General features: G+C 35.4%; 3 protein-coding genes and 1 long non-coding RNA gene across 4 annotated transcripts in view; 1 reads left to right on the forward strand and 3 right to left on the reverse strand.

Moving 5' to 3' along the window:
* Window positions 1-3,691: 3,691 nt before the first annotated feature.
* Window positions 3,692-5,989, reverse strand: LOC106441917 (pectinesterase 5). Its single transcript, XM_013883664.3, has 2 exons — window positions 4,747-5,989; window positions 3,692-4,546 (listed from the first exon to the last, which is right to left on the reverse strand). Exons 1-2 carry the CDS (start codon window positions 5,846-5,848, stop codon window positions 3,858-3,860), a joined length of 1,791 nt encoding a protein of 596 aa, XP_013739118.3. The 5' UTR covers window positions 5,849-5,989; the 3' UTR covers window positions 3,692-3,857.
* An 8,444-nt stretch (window positions 5,990-14,433) lies between these two features.
* LOC106443675 (probable pectinesterase/pectinesterase inhibitor) lies at window positions 14,434-15,766 on the reverse strand. Its single transcript, XM_013885216.3, has one exon. The coding sequence runs from the start codon at window positions 15,705-15,707 to the stop codon at window positions 15,057-15,059; it is 651 nt and encodes a 216-aa protein (XP_013740670.1). The 5' UTR covers window positions 15,708-15,766; the 3' UTR covers window positions 14,434-15,056.
* A 577-nt stretch (window positions 15,767-16,343) lies between these two features.
* On the reverse strand, window positions 16,344-16,869 carry LOC111203626 (probable receptor-like protein kinase At2g47060). The gene is made up of 2 exons (XM_022697537.1): window positions 16,788-16,869; window positions 16,344-16,552 (listed from the first exon to the last, which is right to left on the reverse strand). The coding sequence occupies exons 1-2, from the start codon at window positions 16,867-16,869 to the stop codon at window positions 16,344-16,346; spliced, it is 291 nt and encodes a 96-aa protein (XP_022553258.1).
* A 911-nt stretch (window positions 16,870-17,780) lies between these two features.
* The window catches only part of LOC106438315, a 1,518-nt gene continuing 590 nt past the window's right edge, over window positions 17,781-18,708 (forward strand). The window contains exons 1-2 of the long non-coding RNA XR_001287392.3: window positions 17,781-18,318; window positions 18,561-18,708. The exon at window positions 18,561-18,708 is cut by the window's right edge and continues 136 nt beyond it. This is a non-coding gene — a long non-coding RNA (uncharacterized LOC106438315). The remainder of the gene's footprint in view (window positions 18,319-18,560) is intronic.

Raw genomic sequence — 18,708 nt, forward strand, 5'->3', positions numbered from 1 at the left:
CCACATGAAGCAGTAATATGTATGACCAAGAGAAAAGAAAAATCGTCCAACAGAAAGTCAGAAACTAATTAATAATCTCTAAGCCCATTTTCTATATGTTTATGTTCAAATGTTTCGGCCTATCAAATATACACTTTTATATCGATCGGAAACATTATGACTGAATAGTAAATACTCCTCTAAAATTCTACTGCATAATTTTAAACAGTGTGATGTGTTGTGACTTATTACGAGAGGGAAGAACGCCCACGTGAGTGGAAAGAACATTCGAATTTAGGTTATATCGCATCGGTTCGGATATACCTGAAATAAAATCTAAAATTTAAAATGAAAACATAAGAAATATATATTTATTTATATATAATTAAGTATTTAAAGTAGTTATTTAAATTTTAAATACTTATTGTTAGATAACATATCAAAATAAATACAAAATTGAATATTTGAAGTATATATTCATGTTTCATATAATTATATTGTATATTCTTTTGGACATTCGGATCGGTTTCTTCGGATATTTTTTATGTTTTTTCGGGGTTTTCGGTTTTTCGGGTTATCCATTCGGGTTCGGTTAATAACACTTCGGGTTCAGATATATTTTGTACCACCTTACAAGATCCATTCGGATATTTTTTACATTTCGGACCGGATACAGATCGGGTTTTTCGGTTCGGATTTCGGGTTACAGATATTATGCCCATGCCTAGTTACTGCTACTACTTCGTCGTTTTGTGATATTTCAATGGTTACAGTTTGATTCGATGGTTACTGAATTATATAACCAATATTTTACTTGTTAGAGCAAATTGTTCAGTTTGGTTTTACTTTTCATACCGATATTATGTATGAAATAACATGTAAACAAACAAATAAAAACGTATAGTTGAAATTAGGTTGGTTTGGTTCTATTTGCTCCCTCCAAAGTTTTTACTTGTGCTTCTTTTTTTCGGAGAGTAGGGTCAATCTAACACACCATCCTTCAAACATTCTACGACAACCATCTTCAGCTGCACCATCTTTCGTTTCGCAGACTATTAAACCAAATACACCATTTGAGATGATACTTGAAAATGATGCTTTGATTTTAGAAATTTCGATTCTTAAGAGCAGAACAAGACTTACCTCGTTGACATAAGTGATTCTTTTTGTTGCATTGTCCAGCTTTGTCTCGATGCCTCCTTCAAAATGTGTCATGAGTTTTTGGTGTGATGTTCCTGTAAACAAGAGAGTTTGGGCAAGTATTTCTGAAGTTTCTTGTCAATGTTATGATTCGTTATAGTGAAAAGCAAATATTATTGAAGTGAACATACTTTGCTTCTTTATGGTTCCATTCAACTCTGAATGGCTTGCTTCAAGTTCTTCAATAGTACTCTGGAGATCTTCCAGATGATGGCCGACGTGTCCTTCAACTTTTCATGGATCATTCGCATTTTCTCTTGTTGTTCTGTTATACGATCATGTTATCAGTGAACATTATTCAGCATGTACAGATATGAAACAATTGAACACTCTTAAGACTTGAAGAGTATAAGAGCAAGATTTGATGAAATGATGTACCTTGTAATCTTGTTTCAGCATGCTTTCGCTTAGTTTTGGCTACATTACTCGTCTTTTCCCTGTAGTATAATTAACAATATGATTGATTGGATACTAAAGAAGAGCAACGCATAATCAATTGAAGAAACATACGCTTCTGTTATGATGTGAGACTTGACATTCTCCAACCTTAGATGTATCTCCTCGGAGACTGATGCTATAATTTCTGATGACTTCTTTTTAGCTGCAGATTTCAGTTTTTTCTAGAAGTTTTGAAGAGCCACAGAAAACAATGCAACAGCCCTGAGACATGGTCAGTAATCAAATCAAGAAAGATATAAGGTAGAAACGTAACGTTAGTTATATCTACAAGAGACCTTCCCAAGCCTTCATCTTCCTCCATCTCTGAAAATTGCTGGAAGGAATCGATTCTATGGATCCCTGCTCAGTTCCCATGATAAAACAAATGAGGCTGAAGTATAAAAAAGCCACAACAATGATATAAAAGATAAGTACTATACCTTTTGACAAAGACGAGGTGGGACTCAACACGACACGTCCATTGTCCTTAAGATTAGAGTTCCTTTTAGCTGAGCTAAAGCCTGGCTTAGATTTCTCATTACACCAGTTAGTAGTTTCTCTTTCTTCGGGACCTGAATCAGAAGATCAATAAAATAAGTAAAACATGGTTCTATTAAAAAGTAAATAAAAAGTCTAGGGAAAATAATATTCCATTTGAACCTTCCTCATCAGACGATGGATCTGACAGAACTAAATCTTCAGTTGGCCCGCCAGAAACCCTGAACTTTGAAAATAATATTCTCCTTTCTTCTCCAACTCCAAGAAACCCTGAAAATAAACAAGGAAACACAAAGGTCAAAGAAGAATATGTAAAGTCAAACATGGATAGTTATATAGTGAAAATAAAGCAGTTTGAGTATATGAAGGTTACAGGCAATCTCTTCTCGGTATCTGACGCTTGGCCTTTTGTCACTTGGGAGGTTTCCTTAGAGCATCATTAACGGGGGTTCTTAGGACGGGGCTCTTAGTGGAATATAAGAACCCGACTCTTAATTTTTAACTGAAAATGCTAAGAGTCGGCTTTTAAATAAGAGATTTAAGAGCTGACTCTTAACTTTTTCAGTTAAAAGTTAAGAGCCGGGTTCTTATATTCTGCTAAGAACCATGTACTAAGAACCCTGCCTTAATGATGGTCTTGGTACTGAAGCTAAATACTGGGGTTTCAGTCTCATCAAAAGCAGGACTAATGTTCCTTCCTAGGATACAAAGGAGAAAAACAGGGGGGAAGGACTTGAGGTTGTCGCTTTATATCCAAACGTTGGACTCTGGAATTCATTTTCTAGCTCAACAGAAATTTTCCTGATAATTTTACTCGTCCTTTCCTGTTCATCGCCATTTTTAGATAATCCATGGAACATCTCTGGCATAGCTGCTTCTGGCGTTTGATAAAAGTCTTTTCCCCTTGTGCTAATATCTGGTTTCTTCTTCCTGGCCTTGGTCTGTTCTCTGTTGATGAAGCTCAAGGGAACTTCTCTTTTTGTCTGATAACATAGTATATTTTTATAAAACTTGAGAAATAGTCTAACTTTAGGTTCTTCTTGGTTACTCTTGGTATGTAAGCTAACCGTATACTCCCACAGGTCAATTCATTAGGTTGCTGAGTCGGTATGGTTATATGTTGGTTTAGTAATTTTGTGATTGAATCATGGTTATGTAAATCCTTGGTCATATAAAAGGATGAGAGTATCAGGTTGTTAGAGTACACGAGAGAGAGACTGTTCTGGGATTGTTCACTCAGTAGTCACTCTTCTTCAGAGCTCGACCTCTTTTTTTTAGTCTGGCTCCTCCAGTGAGTAGTTCTCCATATCAAAGGCGAACATTGGATAATCAACTCGTGTATCTTCCTCTTTTGTGTTCTCTTCTTGCAAGCTATTCAATTAGTTTCCAAACTGGTGAATACGAGTGAGAGTTCAACTAGTTTCCAAATGGGTGAATACGAGCGAGAGTTAGCGATTCTTAACTTGAGAGTTGTTTGGGAGCTTGACTGAAGACGAAACATTAGGGATTCCGAATAACAAAGCTTAATATGACTATCATATTTTGGATATGTAGACATAAACCCAAACAACACCTATTTTTTAAAGAATGCGTCTTTATTCATCTTCCATACGAGAGACAAACAAAAAATAATTTGTTATTACAACTTCATTCCCATACATATTATCCTATCGAAAACAAATGTTGTATTTTTCACCTTTTACAGAAACAAGTACTAGTCTTTTTTTGTTTTTTTATACGCTTTAAAATCCAAGCGTGACAGGAACGTTAGCTTGTTGAATCCAGTTAACGGGACTTAACCAGTTAGCCACAGTGAACTGATTAACTTCACCTGCAGTCCTAGCGATCTTAGCCCAGTTAACTCTCCTATTCGTGTTAGCTCCTGGTCCACGGTTGTTGTATTCAACGTACCTACATGACTTGTGGAAATTTTCACCATCCCACACTCTCCAACCTTCTGGTCTAATCAAATCACCGATCTCAGTGTTCATGATCACAGTGGTAGAGTATTGCTTCCATGGCCTTCCCAAGTATGACTCTACGGTCAACCTCTCTGCCGCTAGTTTCCTGTCCGGAACGATGCGGCAGTGTTGGAGGACGATACCGATTTTCATGGCTAATCCCTTTTCGTTTCCATCGGCTGTGACGGTGTTGTATTGTCCCTTGTTTCCTTTACGGACGACGATGAGTGAGTTTTGGATAACGGTTGCTGATTTTCCGAAGATGAAATCGACTGTTCCTGAGATGACACAGTTTCTGTAGAATTGACGGCCGTTGTTGACGTATAGAGTGTCTTGGAATCCGTCGAATCTACAGTTGAAGAGGACAGCGCGGTCTCCATTGACTCGGATGGCCACGGCTTGGTGCCCATTTGGACCGGCTGTGTTCTTGAATCCGATATATTTAGCGATGAATCCTTCAGATTCGACCTCTACATAAGCAATATGAGTTTATTAGGATTAAATAGAGGTTACTGAGTCGATCTTAATATCTAAAAAGTGTAAGGATATATAAACTCTCACATTGCGTATTCTGTTGTGACATAGTAATATATAGGATACTTACACTAATCTATTTATCGCCGATTAGTTTGTAATAGTAATTAGCAAATTAGGGTGTGATGAGACTTACGGACTGTGCCACTAAGAGAAGTGGTGGTTCCAGAACTGAGACCAACACTTCTGTTGTAAGTGATAACGGTCTTTCTTGCACCATCTCCGAACAGGAAGATGTTGTTTTTCTTCTTAGGGATGATAACTTGCTCTCTGTAGATACCGGCCTTAATGTAGATGATGCATCGGCCAGGGTTTTTATCGGGACAAGCGTTAACAGCTTGTTGGACCGAGTTAAACTGTCCGCTTCCATCCTTGGCCACAACAAAGTTAGCTCTGATTCTAGCACCACCACCGCCGCGTCTTCGGCCACGTCCAGCATTTGCCATGAGCTTCCTGTCTGCACCTGAAACCCATGTTGGGAGTCCGGTCTCGTCAATGTCTTCAAGGAGACGACGAGAAGGACCATCTGGGTCAGCCACGGGAGTATCAACGACAGGAGGAGTTTCTTTGTTGACGGGAGCTGCTCCTTTGTCGGAAGGAGAAAAGACTCCGCTTGTCATGTTCTTGAAATCATCGACCTTGACGTTAAGCTTGGCCATCGCGCTGACGACGGTATGGAAGATATCGATAGCATTGCCAGTGAGAATCTTGGAGCTTGCAATGCCTTCTCCAATAGTCTTTCTCAAATCTTCTTCCTGAATATCGTCAAGACAATCGGTTTGGTAATTGTAGACACCGGTTAACCATTGTTTAAGCTGGTCAATTTTGCTACCGATCTGGTTAAGATCTTCACCCATTTCCTCAAGAATGGTACCGAGATCCTCAAGCGCGTACAGGAAAACTTTCTTGCAGTATTCAAGAACGGCTTTATTGTTTGGCGAGATGCTCGAACCCAATTCTCCTTCGGTTTTACCCGTGAAGTTTGATGATTTGGTTAGTGCATCTTGTGTAGCAAGCATGAAGGCCTTGATCAGCTTGTTCGGGTCATCGCTCTTGACCGGCTCAAGAGTTTTGACACATGAGGCTTTGTCGGAAGTACCTTGGCAAATACCTTGAACGGCTTTCATCTGAGGAGACAAGGGAGTGTTACCATTTTTATTAATGATGACAACGACTCCTATGGCTACTCCGACCAATAGGAGAACAGAGGCCACCGAGACAACAACTTTTCCAATCATTTTTAAATATTTATTATTTTTGTGTATTTTTTGAATGTTTTTTTTTTTTGCTCCCTCCGGTTTATTTAGAGGTATCCGAGAGGGAGGGGCTTTATTAGAGAAAAGCCAAGTTGTTTAATGACTTGGGGCAGCGAATATTGAAATGGATTAGGGGGGATTTATATAAGCTTTTGGTGTCTAAAAATAGAAGTGCATGGATTTTGCATGGAGCGAGAGATTAACGGTCGACTAGTGGCTGAGAATATCTGGTCAAAAAGCTTTAATTAGCTTACGAGACTATCTAATTACTTACTAGGTTTAAATTTGGCCACCACAAGATAAATATATATGGTTTTTACCAAAAAGAATAAACATGGCGTACGTTCTTGATCAATTAGAGGTGGCTTGACTGACAAATGACAATAACTATATATGTAAATATCTTCAAAAAAAAAAACTATATATGTAAATAAATAAATCTTTTCAAAAAAAGAATATATAAATAAAGAACGAATAATAGCTATAATTTTATGTGCTTAGCGGCTAGGCATTCTGAGCTCCAGACGAAATCCAGACATTAACAAATTATTGATTTACATCTATTCTATTAAAACAACAATGTGACCAATTGATATAGGTTCAGTCCAACAACAATTTTTTCCTATAACCTACTTTAAAAAAAAAATAAACCAACTCTTTTATAACTAAATCTAAATCTACATATTTCTTCCTCTTACGTGACATCCTTCTTTTTTTCCTATATTCTAGGAACCCTCGTAACTTCCTTTTTTTGATAACTATCATCTATGAGAACTTATAATTTATTTATTTCATTTTAAAATTGTTTTGTTTAATTAACCAATGCAGATTTTGTAAAAATTATATTTTATTCTCAGTGTAGAGATCTTTGACGGGGGTGGTTCGTCGTGACTTCTTTCTACTCAGTTAAAAACACAGAATGTTGAAAAAATTATGTATAGTGTTAGTTTGTGTAAAATATTTTTTGTTCTTAATTGTTTGTGGTTTTTTTATAAATTTAAGAACTATGAAGAAAAAATGATGGGAAAACTAAAAAGAATAAAGAAAGAGCGGCTGAATTAAGTTTACATGGAGAGAGAAACAAGAAGACTTTTTAATGCTTTGACTTTTCTATTTTCTTTTAATGCGAACATCATAATGGAAAAGATATATTCTTTCCGTTTCATTTTATTTGTCGTTTTAAGTTTATACATACAGATTAAAGAAGCATATGATTTTGTAAATTTCTAAAATAAAAACACGATTACCTATACACCTAATCATATTTCAACCAATAGAAAAATAAAGTGGAGAATCTTATTTATAAATTTTGCATTGAAACTATAAACAACAATAATTTTGAAACGAAAATTTTTCCTTGCAACGATAATTAAATCAAAACGGAAAGAGTATAAATTGACTTAAAGTTGGACAAATTTTTGGCTGTTTAGCGAACCCAACTTCATATTTCATTAAATAATGAATAGCTTTTCACTGGCTCATTTAAACAACACATTTTACATTGGAAGCAAATGATATAAATCCACTTCGCAAGCCTGGTAAAATTAAAATTATTTTTGTTATATAATCAAAAATCCAAACAATAAATGTATAGATGTAATAAAGTACAAAAAATGAAACTTACAATTTATAGAAATAAAAAGTTTTTAAAAATAATAAAACAGGTTTTCAAAACTAAAATATACGCATTTTTATTATAAAATAATATGGATTGGTGTAAAGAATAAACTTTCTTAATACTTACACAAGAATTTGGCATAATAATTAAATTAAATTTATAAAACAGTTTTTAAAAAAATGAAAATGTTAAAAATGAAATTAATACACTGGCCCTAAACGTATACAATTAATATACTTACAATGTATATATATATATATATATATATTTAACATAATAAATTAAAATTATTTTTTTCACATTTTTCAAAAAAAATGTTCGTTCTTCAGAGTGGGTTGGGACAGGTTGGATTTAATACTGGTTTTCGAATATAAAATTTTAAAAATTATCCGGGTATATAGTTCATGTCTAATTGAGTACACGACTTGATTTTCCGGTCGATTCCAAAAAAAAAATTATACGAATATTTTTGACTAATTATGTTAGGTAACTATTAAGAAAATATAATATGTTACAGGAATAAAGTTTAAAAATAATTTTGAAATACATATAGCACAGTGTATAGTTATGCAACTTGACATATTTAATACTTCTACCAAAATTGAAATTAAATTAATTTAAGATTAAACACAAATATGATTACAAAAAAACACAAATATGATTAAAACATAAATATAAAAATTAAATGTTTCAAAAAAAAATTAGAACAAAAATATACCCGCCCTTCGAAGGGCGGGTCAAAATCTAGTATATATTTAAAATTTTATATACGATACCTTAATTTTAAGGTTTAATTATAAATTTATTTTGATGAATTGATCAAAATAGATGTATATTAATAAATTAGCAAATTTTTGAGTTTGTATCAATATTATTGCATAATTTAACATATATAGACTTTGTAAATCGATTTAAACTGGTTTAAAACACTTTAAACCGATTTGAATCGTATAAATCACATGTAAAATAAAAAAAATCGTTTAGAACCAAATTTATGTATAGACCAATTTTTAGAACCAAAGCTGCAAATGAAAAGGGTATAAAAATATTATAACTTTCGAGAATATGCAATTTCTTAGTTGTGAGGTTAAAAATTAGTTACCACAAGATTAAATGGTGTACATCTCTTAGGTAGAAGGTATGAAAGCATGATTATTGGGGGTTCTAAGGGTGAGGTTTTTAGCGGAATATAAGAACCCGTCTCTTAACTTTTAATTAAAAAATCTAAGAACCGACTCTTAAATAAGATATTTAAGAGCCGGTTCTTAGTTCTTTTGGTTAAAAATTAAGAGATGGGTTCTTATATTCTGCTAAAAATCTCATCCTAAGAACCCTTCAATAATTATGCTCTGATGGGTGAGGTCAATTGGTGACAGCTTGTCCAGTGGAAATGCTGTTAAAGGGTGAAGTCTTGGGTTCGAGGCTCACCAACAACCTAATTATGGAGTTAGAGAGAACTCATAATGGAGGGGTTGGGGTCGGTGCGCTACAGCGCTGTGAGCCTAGGACCCACGGGTCAGGTAGTTCCCACGGAGCGGGTTGTCACAATTATCCTCCAGAATATGCTTAACACCCTCCGAGCATGGATATCCCAAATGTCCAGCTTGCGAAGAAAAACTCGAAGCTCTTTGCATCCCAAGGCCTTTGTTAGTATGTCTGCTAATTGATCATGTGAGCGAACATATCTTGTGGAAATCTTACCGTCAACAATAGCATCTCATATGAACTGACAGTCGACTTCAACATATTTTGTTCGCTCATGTTGAACTGGATTGTCTATTAGAGTGATAGCTGATTTGCCATCTGGGTACCCGCATCAGTCTGTCATGTGCGATATCAAGATCATAAAATAGCTGTTTCAGCCAAAAAACTCTGTTTGCGAAACACCATAGCCTTATACTCCGCCTCTGCTGAAGAGAGACTAACTGTTGGTTGTTTCCGGGTTTTCCAGTAGATTGGTGCGTTCCAAACTGTACAAAATATCCTGTTAAAGATCGTCGTGTTAACGTACAGGCCGCCCAATTAGAGTCACACCACCCATTAAGGCGTAAGTATGAGGTCGTACTCAGCATAATGCCTTGTCATGACTCATGGGTTTGATTTCAAGTACCGAACCATTCGTAAATCGTAACCCAACTTCCCAATAATTTTCTCTTGAATTTTTCATAAACTAAGCCAAAGTATGGACATAGTAAGTTACTGACAAGTATATAAGGCGGCCAATGACACGACGGTATTCACTTGGATCATGTAACAAAGGAGAGGTGGACACGGAAAGTTTCTGATTCTGTTCCATTGGGATTTGGCACGGTTTTGCGCCTAGGAGTCATGTTTCTGTGATTATATTTAAAACATATTTTATTTGTGAGAGATAGAAATCTTGATCATTCTGATCCACCTCAATTCAAAAACGTATTTATGGACGCACAGATCTTTTATATGAAAACAAGTGGAGAGATAATCCTTGAAACGTTTAAGAGTAGTAGGAAAATTCTCAAAAATTATCAATTCGTCAGCTACAAGTACATGTAGAGTAAACCTTTGTTGGTATGGCTCAATAGTGAATAATCTGATAACGGTTGTTTAAATCCATATATACGTAGGGCAGTGAATAACTTCCTGAACCAATATCATGGTGCTTGTTTTAACAATAACGCAAGTTCCTCAATCAACATACCTTAGTCAAATCATATTTAAGAAAACCGAATATGATCTTCATGTATACTTCTTCAGTTAAATTACGATGAAGAAATGCGTTATGGATAACCATCTGATCCTCATGCCAATTATTTGCTGCAGAAACACCAAGTAGCAAAAATCTATCTAGCGAGTGTCCCCGCGGTTACAATGTTTTCAAATACCAACCTTTTCTTATTACTCAATTTTGAAACAAGGTTGTGCTTGTGCTGCAAACACCATGACTTCAGGCCTTCCCACTTTGGTTCAATGATTATCAATATCATGTTCATCTTGTCTTACATGTTTTAAACTTCTTTCAAACGCATTCGTCGCACGAATCATGGAATAGGCTCCGGAGACGTCAAGCTTGAACGTATGGTGTGAAAAATTGTTTCTTAAGCCCAAACAAAAATTGTTACACCATGTCATGTTTGTAGATCCTAAAATCTACACTAAGAATTTGATAGTGATTGGGAGTTCAATCTAGGGAAGGTAAACAATGTGGGCAACGATATCTTTAGAACACAACGATGTAATCAGTTTCCGGTAGGCAAAAATGGACTTTTATTGATGAATAAAATCGAATACAATGAGTAAAACATGATCGAACGTTAAAACGAGATCGTTAAGAGAAAAGATCTAAAGATGAATGAAAACAAGGTCGAAGTATGAGTGTAGCTCTCTCTAGGGTTTTCAACGTGTCATTTCCTTATGCGTCGATCTCTTCTTATAACGGGATGCTCCCGTGATGCTCGGAACCGCTCCGCGATCTCCGTTTCCTTGGATCGATCTTCTTCCTGCTTCGTCAAAATTGGGCTCCTCTCGTGGTTGTGTGGGCCAAGCCATTCGGGCCCAATTGCTCAGTTGACCGATATTGGGTCCAACAATGTTCTCTGTCTTTTTCTTTTTGAGTGCCCAGATTGCACACGCATTTTCTACACATGCACGTACGAAGTGGACTATAATTGTTAACGTTGTCCCAAATCTTGTTGAGAATACCATAATAAGCTTCCATTGTCATGCCATGTTGTTTACAACAAGCAAGATCTGCTTTCATGTTCTGGTTCCTTGGTCCATTGGAAACATAGAATCTCTTCCTAATGTGTTCCCATAGATCTCTAGCCACATCACGGTGGGAGATGTTTTTCAACAACACCAGATCAACTTTCATCTTCATTCATGACACGGGTAGCGCATTGATTGTCAACCAATATTTGAGATCTAGTGACCTTTCTGTAAGTTGAAGTATGATCCGTCAAGGTGTCTGAAATTCTTTCTTGAACAAAGTGCCGTCTGAATCCCCACGCCCATTCATCATAGTTGTTTGTTTTCAAGATAGAATGTGAGATGATTGCTCCCGAGTTATCTGAAGCCGTTAAATCATACGGTGAAATGGTTTTCTTACTTCATTTGTTCGCCTCTCTTCAGTAGTCATTTGTCGTATTTGATTTTTTTTAGATTGCGTGGTAAAATATTTGGCCAGACTCTGATACCATAACAAAAGAGAAGGAGGCGAGATTGTAAAAATGATTTCTGATTCATTCAAAAATACTTACAACAAATTATATAATGTAGAGAAAGTCGTACTATTTACCCAAAGTATAAGATTACAGAATATGTGATAGAATTAAGAATTAATAGGAGATATGAGAGCATATTATCCTCCACAATATGTTAACAATTAGTTGGTCTAAGAAATCGTATGATTATACTAAATAATATCTAAGACAACTTAAAATAGTTTATGAGTAGAAAAATTTATAAACACTGATTGTCAGACGGTACAAAATTATATAAAGATTATCTACATCAACATGTTGGAAAAGGTTTTGCAACACCTCTACACAGATGATGATGCCACAAAAGCGGAAACATGTGCAGCTTTACAAGAACTGTCTGATGCTCTTAAGTTAGAGGAAACATTTTGGAAGCAAAAGAGCAAAGTGTTTTGGCTTAGGGAGGGTGATAGAAACACAATTTTTTTCCATACCCTTACTAACAGAGATGAGCCAGAAATACGATAACAGGTCTTCTTATTTCATCAAGTAATCTCGTGGATGACGACGAACTAGTAGCCATTGCTACTAGTTATTTCAGAGATTTATTTGCCACATCAAATCCCGACCTCATGGACGAACCTTTAGCGAACGTTAGTACAACAATATCTAACAGACTGAATGCAGATATTACGTCCCCAGTTTCAGAACAGGAGGTTAAGCTTGCTTTGTTTGCAATGTATTCAGAAAATGCCCTGGGATCAGATAGTTTAACAACTCTTTTCTATAAATTTTTTTTGGAGATTGTAAAGGACGACTTAGCTCGTATGGTTAATGAATTCATTTTCGAGGAAATCATTGCTCACAGATTAAATGATAAAAATATTTGTCTCATTCCAAAAAGGATAAACCTAATGAAATGTCCCAATTTTGCCCAATCGACCTATGCAATGTGAGGTATAAGATAATATCTAAGGTTTTATGCCAAAGACTTAAGAAAGTGTTACCTGACAGGATATCTGAAATCCAGTCAGCCTTTGTTGATGGACGACAGATAACTGATACGTAATGATTGCACAGTAAATGTTTCATGCTTTACGAACAAATCCAGTAGGAAGGAATAAGCGAATGGCTTTTAAAGATACACGAGTAAAGCATATGACCACCTTGAATGGGAGTTTATTAGATCAGTAATGAAAATATGAGATTTTCGGGCATGTGGATTGAATGGATAATGTGTTGTGTCACGTCTGTCAAATATCATGTCCTCTTCAATGGTCAACCTAGAGGAAACATAATCCCTAAAAGTGGTTTGCGTCAATGAGATTTTTTGTCTCCTTTCATATTTATCTTATGCAAAGAAGCTCTTGTTAGCCTTCTCAATCATGCAGAGAATCTAGGCAATATAAAGGGAGGTGTGTTTCACGCACTAGCCCCCGGTATCACACCTTCCCGTTTCTAATGATAGCATTTTTTTTCTGTAAGATGGAACCCCGTGAATGTGATGAAGTTATGAAATAAATTAGGACATGTGGGAAAGCTTCGGGACAATGCGTCAAACTATGAGAATCATCACTACTCTTTGGTAAAAAATGTGCTTGGACATGTAAAGGAAGCAGTCAAAACTTCAGCTAGAATAGAAAATGAGAGAGTGATGAGATCTTATTTTAGGATTCCTACGGATATTAGTGGTTGTAAACGTAAACTATTTACTTTTCTCAAAAGAGGTTAAAATCGAGTCAATGGCTGGGTTGCAAGATGGTTGTCAAAGGGAGGAGATAAGTTTATTATAGTCTAGTGCCATTGAAAATTCTGGTGAAGTACAAATCCACTTAAAAGAGGTACTCACTGGACAAAATGGGAAATCTTTGTAGCCCGAAAGGAGAGGGAGGTATAGGATTCTTGATGATCCTTGGATAATCCGGTATATTTGGAAAGCGAAAATGATAAATTATCCATAGAAATAAACATGGACCCTTTATAAAGTGTTAGACAAGCAGAATCTGAATGCCATGCTTGGTTTGAGGCTAATACTTGAGGATAAGCAGAATCAATCATCTTTACAAGACATAAGCTCAGAGATATGTATGATTGATGGTTCATGGACACATGACTCAGTCTTCAGTGGTTGTGGTTGTGGATGGGAATGGGAAAACTCTACTGGGAAATTTAACTTATGGGAGCTAGAAATAAAAGGAGAAGAGTTTCATCTTTACACATGGAGCTTGCGGTGCTTTCTTAGGTTATGGAATGCATGCTACAAAAAAAGGAATGCATGCTAAAATTTTCGACGTCAGCTTCTTGGCACATATTGTAAGAATCTAATTTCGATGAAGTTCTAGAAGCAAGGACAAGTTTTTCAAAATAATTAAAGAGCTATCAAGACTGAAGAGTAGATTTGTAGATTCCTCTATTGTGTTTCATCCTCGTTCTGTAATCTCTTAACAGCACTTGTATCAATGTTTCTTCCAATACATATCGACCTCAAACCACAAATACATTGGTATTATACCAACTATGAACCAAATAAGACTGAATAATAGTGATATCTACAATTGCATCATCTAACTATATCATGTTTGGAGTGATGTGCTCTGATGTGCTCTAACCTGAACAACTATTTTTTTTTTTTGAAATTGGTTTATGGATTATACCTTGATGAAACTCTGGGGGGTCATGACCATGTAATTAGTATAGCGCTTATCTGTGTTCATAATCTGAAGCTATCCTTATTTCGCGATTTAACTTGGTTGTTCTTTACGGCTTGCTGAAAACTATAGATGTAATATATGTAGTATGTTTTTTTTTTTTTGAATGAAAAATATGTAGTATGTTTTATCTATTTATGAATCATTTCATCTACTGATCTATTACTAAACGCCATATATTGGAGTACAATATATAATTTATTATGAAACGGTATATATTCTAATTATTTGGTATGAACCAAAGTAATAGTTTCGAAAAATAGTGTATATCATATTTATTCCGAGCAAGGTATAGATCTTTACCTAGTTATGTTGTATTATACTATGTGCATGCTTACTATCGTAATAGATGAAAATTTCTAAGTTTTTTTGGTAGTCAGAAAATTTCTAAGTTGTTTATTTTTCTGTGTGTATACACATACATAAAATAAAGGGCATAAATATACCAAATAAGTTACTAGTTAAGTTTATTAAAAAAGAAGTTTGTTTTTATTAGATAATAATCACATTTTTTCCCCATATCCTTTCCAACCACGAGGTCCTTACATGATTATCACCCATAACATATTACTTACAAATATACATCAAAAAGGAACCCTTAAAAGATCCCTAAAATATCTGAAAAACCCAATCGATGCACATTTGTCTTTGTTTTTATATGTATAAGAATATGTATGTTAATAAATAAATCAAGTGTAGTAAAACGACAATGGTGGTGGGAGCAACGAATCGGTATCTTGCTGGTTAAGTTTGGTCTTAATGTTTAAAGTGTTAAAGACTTTGTCCATTCCAGCGAACACATCCACTGACTCACCACTCATTCTTTTCCCAAGCCCTATCCCTCCTTGAACCTCTTTCAACAACGTTTTGTCGTAAATGTCATCGAGACAAGTGGAGTGGTACGTGAAGATCGAAGTCATCTTCTTCTTGCATGTGAAGTAATTATCAGCCATGCTTGTTATGTTTTTTCCCGCGGCTTTCCAGAAATCTGCAAAGTCTTCCAAGGCGTTGTTTAGCTGTTTCTCACAACCAGTGATGCAGTTTGTGGCGAATGAGTTTCCTTTGTACTTGGGTTTGATTTCAGAGAGGAAGTTCAAGCCCTTTTTAACAGAGGATTCTGCGGCTGTGGCTAAGTAACGGACCAAGAAGGCGGGGTCATTGCTTGGGACGGTTTTCAAGGTTATGCTACAAAGATTTTTGTCTTCGACAACGCTGCAGATTCCTGCGACGGTTTTTTCGTGTTCTGGTGTAACGTCGGCACGTTTGGCTGGGACTACGAATGCGGTTGCGGTTAGGGCGATGCAGAGAATGAGAAAGGTGAGTTTTATTGGAGTGTTCATCTTTTTTTTACTTTGTTGTTTTTACTTGGACGTGGATTGGAAAGGATTAGATACAAAAAAAGAAAGAAAGAAAGGGTACATATATATAGATGTTTATAAGGTTTTGCTAAATTTAAATGTCTTTTTCTTAAGGGTTTGACTATTTCGAGATAGAACCGGATGATAACGAGTAAATTGTGGCGTTTTTAAGCTGTGGACATGCTTTAAAATCATTTAAATTTATGAAGGGTGACCTTGTAAGTTGCAAATAAATGGAAGACAAGGTACGCTCTTTGATGACATAACCTTGCATCAATGCATTGTTTGACCTTGTCTTAATTCGCTCAGTTTAGTCGTAGCGTGATGCATAGTAAAAGTTTTTTGGAGTCGACATATATGAAAAAGATGTGAAGGACTGAGAGGAGTTGGTACCCATGTGACTAGACTTTTCTGGCCTCTGGGTAATCTATGATTAACAGGTTTTCGACCAGTTAAGATTTCGAGTAAGACAACCCCGAAGCTGTCTGTACACATCATTTTTGACATTTGATTGTCCGGTCATCGCATATTAATTTGTCAAGAAAAAAGGAAGAGCATTTTGAGACTTGAGAGCTCACACTATTACATTTTCTTTCACAAGCAACTATATATGTCAACTTACTCAGAAGCGTGGTAAACGAAAGTTCCAAGAACATGAGTTGAATAAAGGCGAGACGCCATAGCAGTAGCTTGATCAGAGAGATCAAAGTCAGAAACTTTGGCAACATCATCCTCAAAGAGTAGGACATTGCTGGATTTAGTGTCACGGTGAATGATGTGAGGGTTTGCTTTGTCATGCAAACACTCAAGCGCTCTTGCAGTTGAAACTGCAATTTCAACTCGTTGATACCAAGACAAGACACCTTTCACGCCTTGTCTCTCTGAGGAATCAACAACTAGTATACGACTAAATATATAAATAACTAAAATCCTAAACCAAACAAAAACCTATAGGATGTGATATTTATTAATTTTTGCCTTCTGATGTTATGGATCATAATATCGAAGCAAAATAAGTTACCATAATATTGTATTGACTAGGTTGTTTTTCAAACACAGTACCATGAAGAACATCATGAAAAGATCCTTGAATTCCCGTCAACACAAATTGCCAAAGCCTTGACTTTTGCTTAGTAAGAGTCATCAATTCTGATATGCAAGGGGAAGAAAAACACCAATTTCTTGAAATATTGAAAAGAAAAAAAAAATTCTTGAAATATCTCCTCCAAAGCAATATTTTTAAAACTGTACCAGTAAGGCAGTAACTGAATCGGAAAGTATCTTTGGTCGGTTCAATGTAGTCTAACCAGATTTAATTGGTTTTAATAACTTTATTTAAAATAATAATTAATCATATACCTATGAATATAATATTCGGTGAATATGTATAGAAAATTCAATAAAAATATCATCCAACACGTTTCACAATTTTACATATTGAAAAATGAGACATATGAACTATCTTTAACTGTGTAATATAATGCAAAAAGAATTAATAACTCAAAGAATACATAAAATGATAAGCCAAATTATCTCCACTAAAAATCTAGTAAAATACAAAATAAAGTGGAAGAAAAATCAGTAAATAGTGATTTTGATTTTGATTTGACTAACTTATAGTTGTAACTTGTAGAACCTTTATAAAATAGTGAAATTTTTTGAACAAGTACAATGGTGCAAGTTTATAAAAATCTCCATTTTTTAAGTAAGTACCTAAAACATATTATATTATTAGATAAAAAGAAAAATAATTTATAAAAATAAAATTAATTGTCTAATTGAAATTCAAAATTTTATACTTAGTAATGGAATTCAGTTCAAAACTGGTCAAAGCGTTCGCCGGTTTCTAATTTTTACTGGTTTTATACAGTTATTAGTCAGTTTGATCTGCTTTAGGTTTTACTATTAGTCTATTCTGGTTATATCCTCGGTTCACGGTTAAACGAGTTAAAATAATTTATAAAATAAAATTAATTGTCTAACTGAAATTAAAAATTTATATTTAGTAATCTAAGGCCATCTTTAACGCAGTTCCTTAGGTAAAGTTCTTATGTAATTAAGATTTAAAAAAAAAAAAATTAGCAATTAAATTAAGAGACGTTTCTTAATTAAGGTTCAGAAGAAACGTCTCTTGCATCTCTCTCTCCGCTACTCATCTCCTCCTTCACGAATCCCATCCTCTCGATCTCTCCAATATCCCATGGTTTCATCGTATCTTCTTCAAATCTTTTCATCTCTCTGTTTTCCTCGTAGATCCCTCTGTTTTCCCTTTCTATCCTTCACGACACGGCTGAGGATCAGGGTTTGGGGCTTTTGCGTGTGAGTGATTGGAAGATGTATTTGATTATGAGGTTGGGGCTGGAGATGAAGGAAGGGTTGTTGTTGTGGTGGCTTTCGAGAGGGGTGACGGAGAATTTGTCTCGGTGGAAGTGATGAGGACGACACTTGTTGCAGAAGTGTGTTGACTGATAAATATTTGTTTTTTTTTATCTATTGGTTGGGGCAGAGAAGGGTCAGTGATTAAGCAGAAGACAAGTGTTTCGTCTCTAGTTATTGATCCATGTCGTGTCACTCAGCTCTCTTGGACTCCTAGGTTCGTTTGTTTGTTGTTTTTTTTTTTTTTTTTTTTTTTATAATTCAGGGTTCCCCACTTACGTGGGTCATTCCCTGGGTCCGGTTAGGCAGCGGTCCATTTCACCCGGGAAGACTTAAACCTGGGCTGGGGACAAGTTCCAACCCCCAGTACCGCATTTGTTTGTTGCTTTTGCTATTAAAAAAGAAAGAACTTTGTGATTTGATTGTTTTGAAGATCTAAGTATGTGATGTCTTCTGCAGGGTGTTTTTGTACAAGGGATTTCTTACAGATGAGGAATGTGATCATTTCATCAACTTGGCACTATCAATCAATCAATCATCTTCTTCATTATGCTTTTTGTTTGTTTGAGAACTTAGTGATGATAATCATGGAATGTTTTGAGACTGT

This window comes from Brassica napus, chromosome C3 (assembly GCF_020379485.1).
Source record: "Brassica napus cultivar Da-Ae chromosome C3, Da-Ae, whole genome shotgun sequence".
NCBI lineage: Eukaryota > Viridiplantae > Streptophyta > Magnoliopsida > Brassicales > Brassicaceae > Brassica > Brassica napus.

Coding starts and splice junctions, on each gene's coding strand:
- LOC106443675 (XM_013885216.3), bottom strand. CDS start 15,707: ATGAACACTCCAATAAAACTCACCTTTCTCATTCTCTGCATCGCCCTA.
- LOC106441917 (XM_013883664.3), bottom strand. CDS start 5,848: ATGATTGGAAAAGTTGTTGTCTCGGTGGCCTCTGTTCTCCTATTGGTC. Junction 4,547..4,746: donor TTCTCTTAGTGGCACAGTCC/GTAAGTCTCATC, acceptor TTGCTTATGTAG/AGGTCGAATCTGAAGGATTC.
- LOC111203626 (XM_022697537.1), bottom strand. CDS start 16,869: ATGACTCTTACTAAGCAAAAGTCAAGGCTTTGGCAATTTGTGTTGACG. Junction 16,553..16,787: donor TTTTCATGATGTTCTTCATG/GTACTGTGTTTG, acceptor TTGAAATTGCAG/TTTCAACTGCAAGAGCGCTT.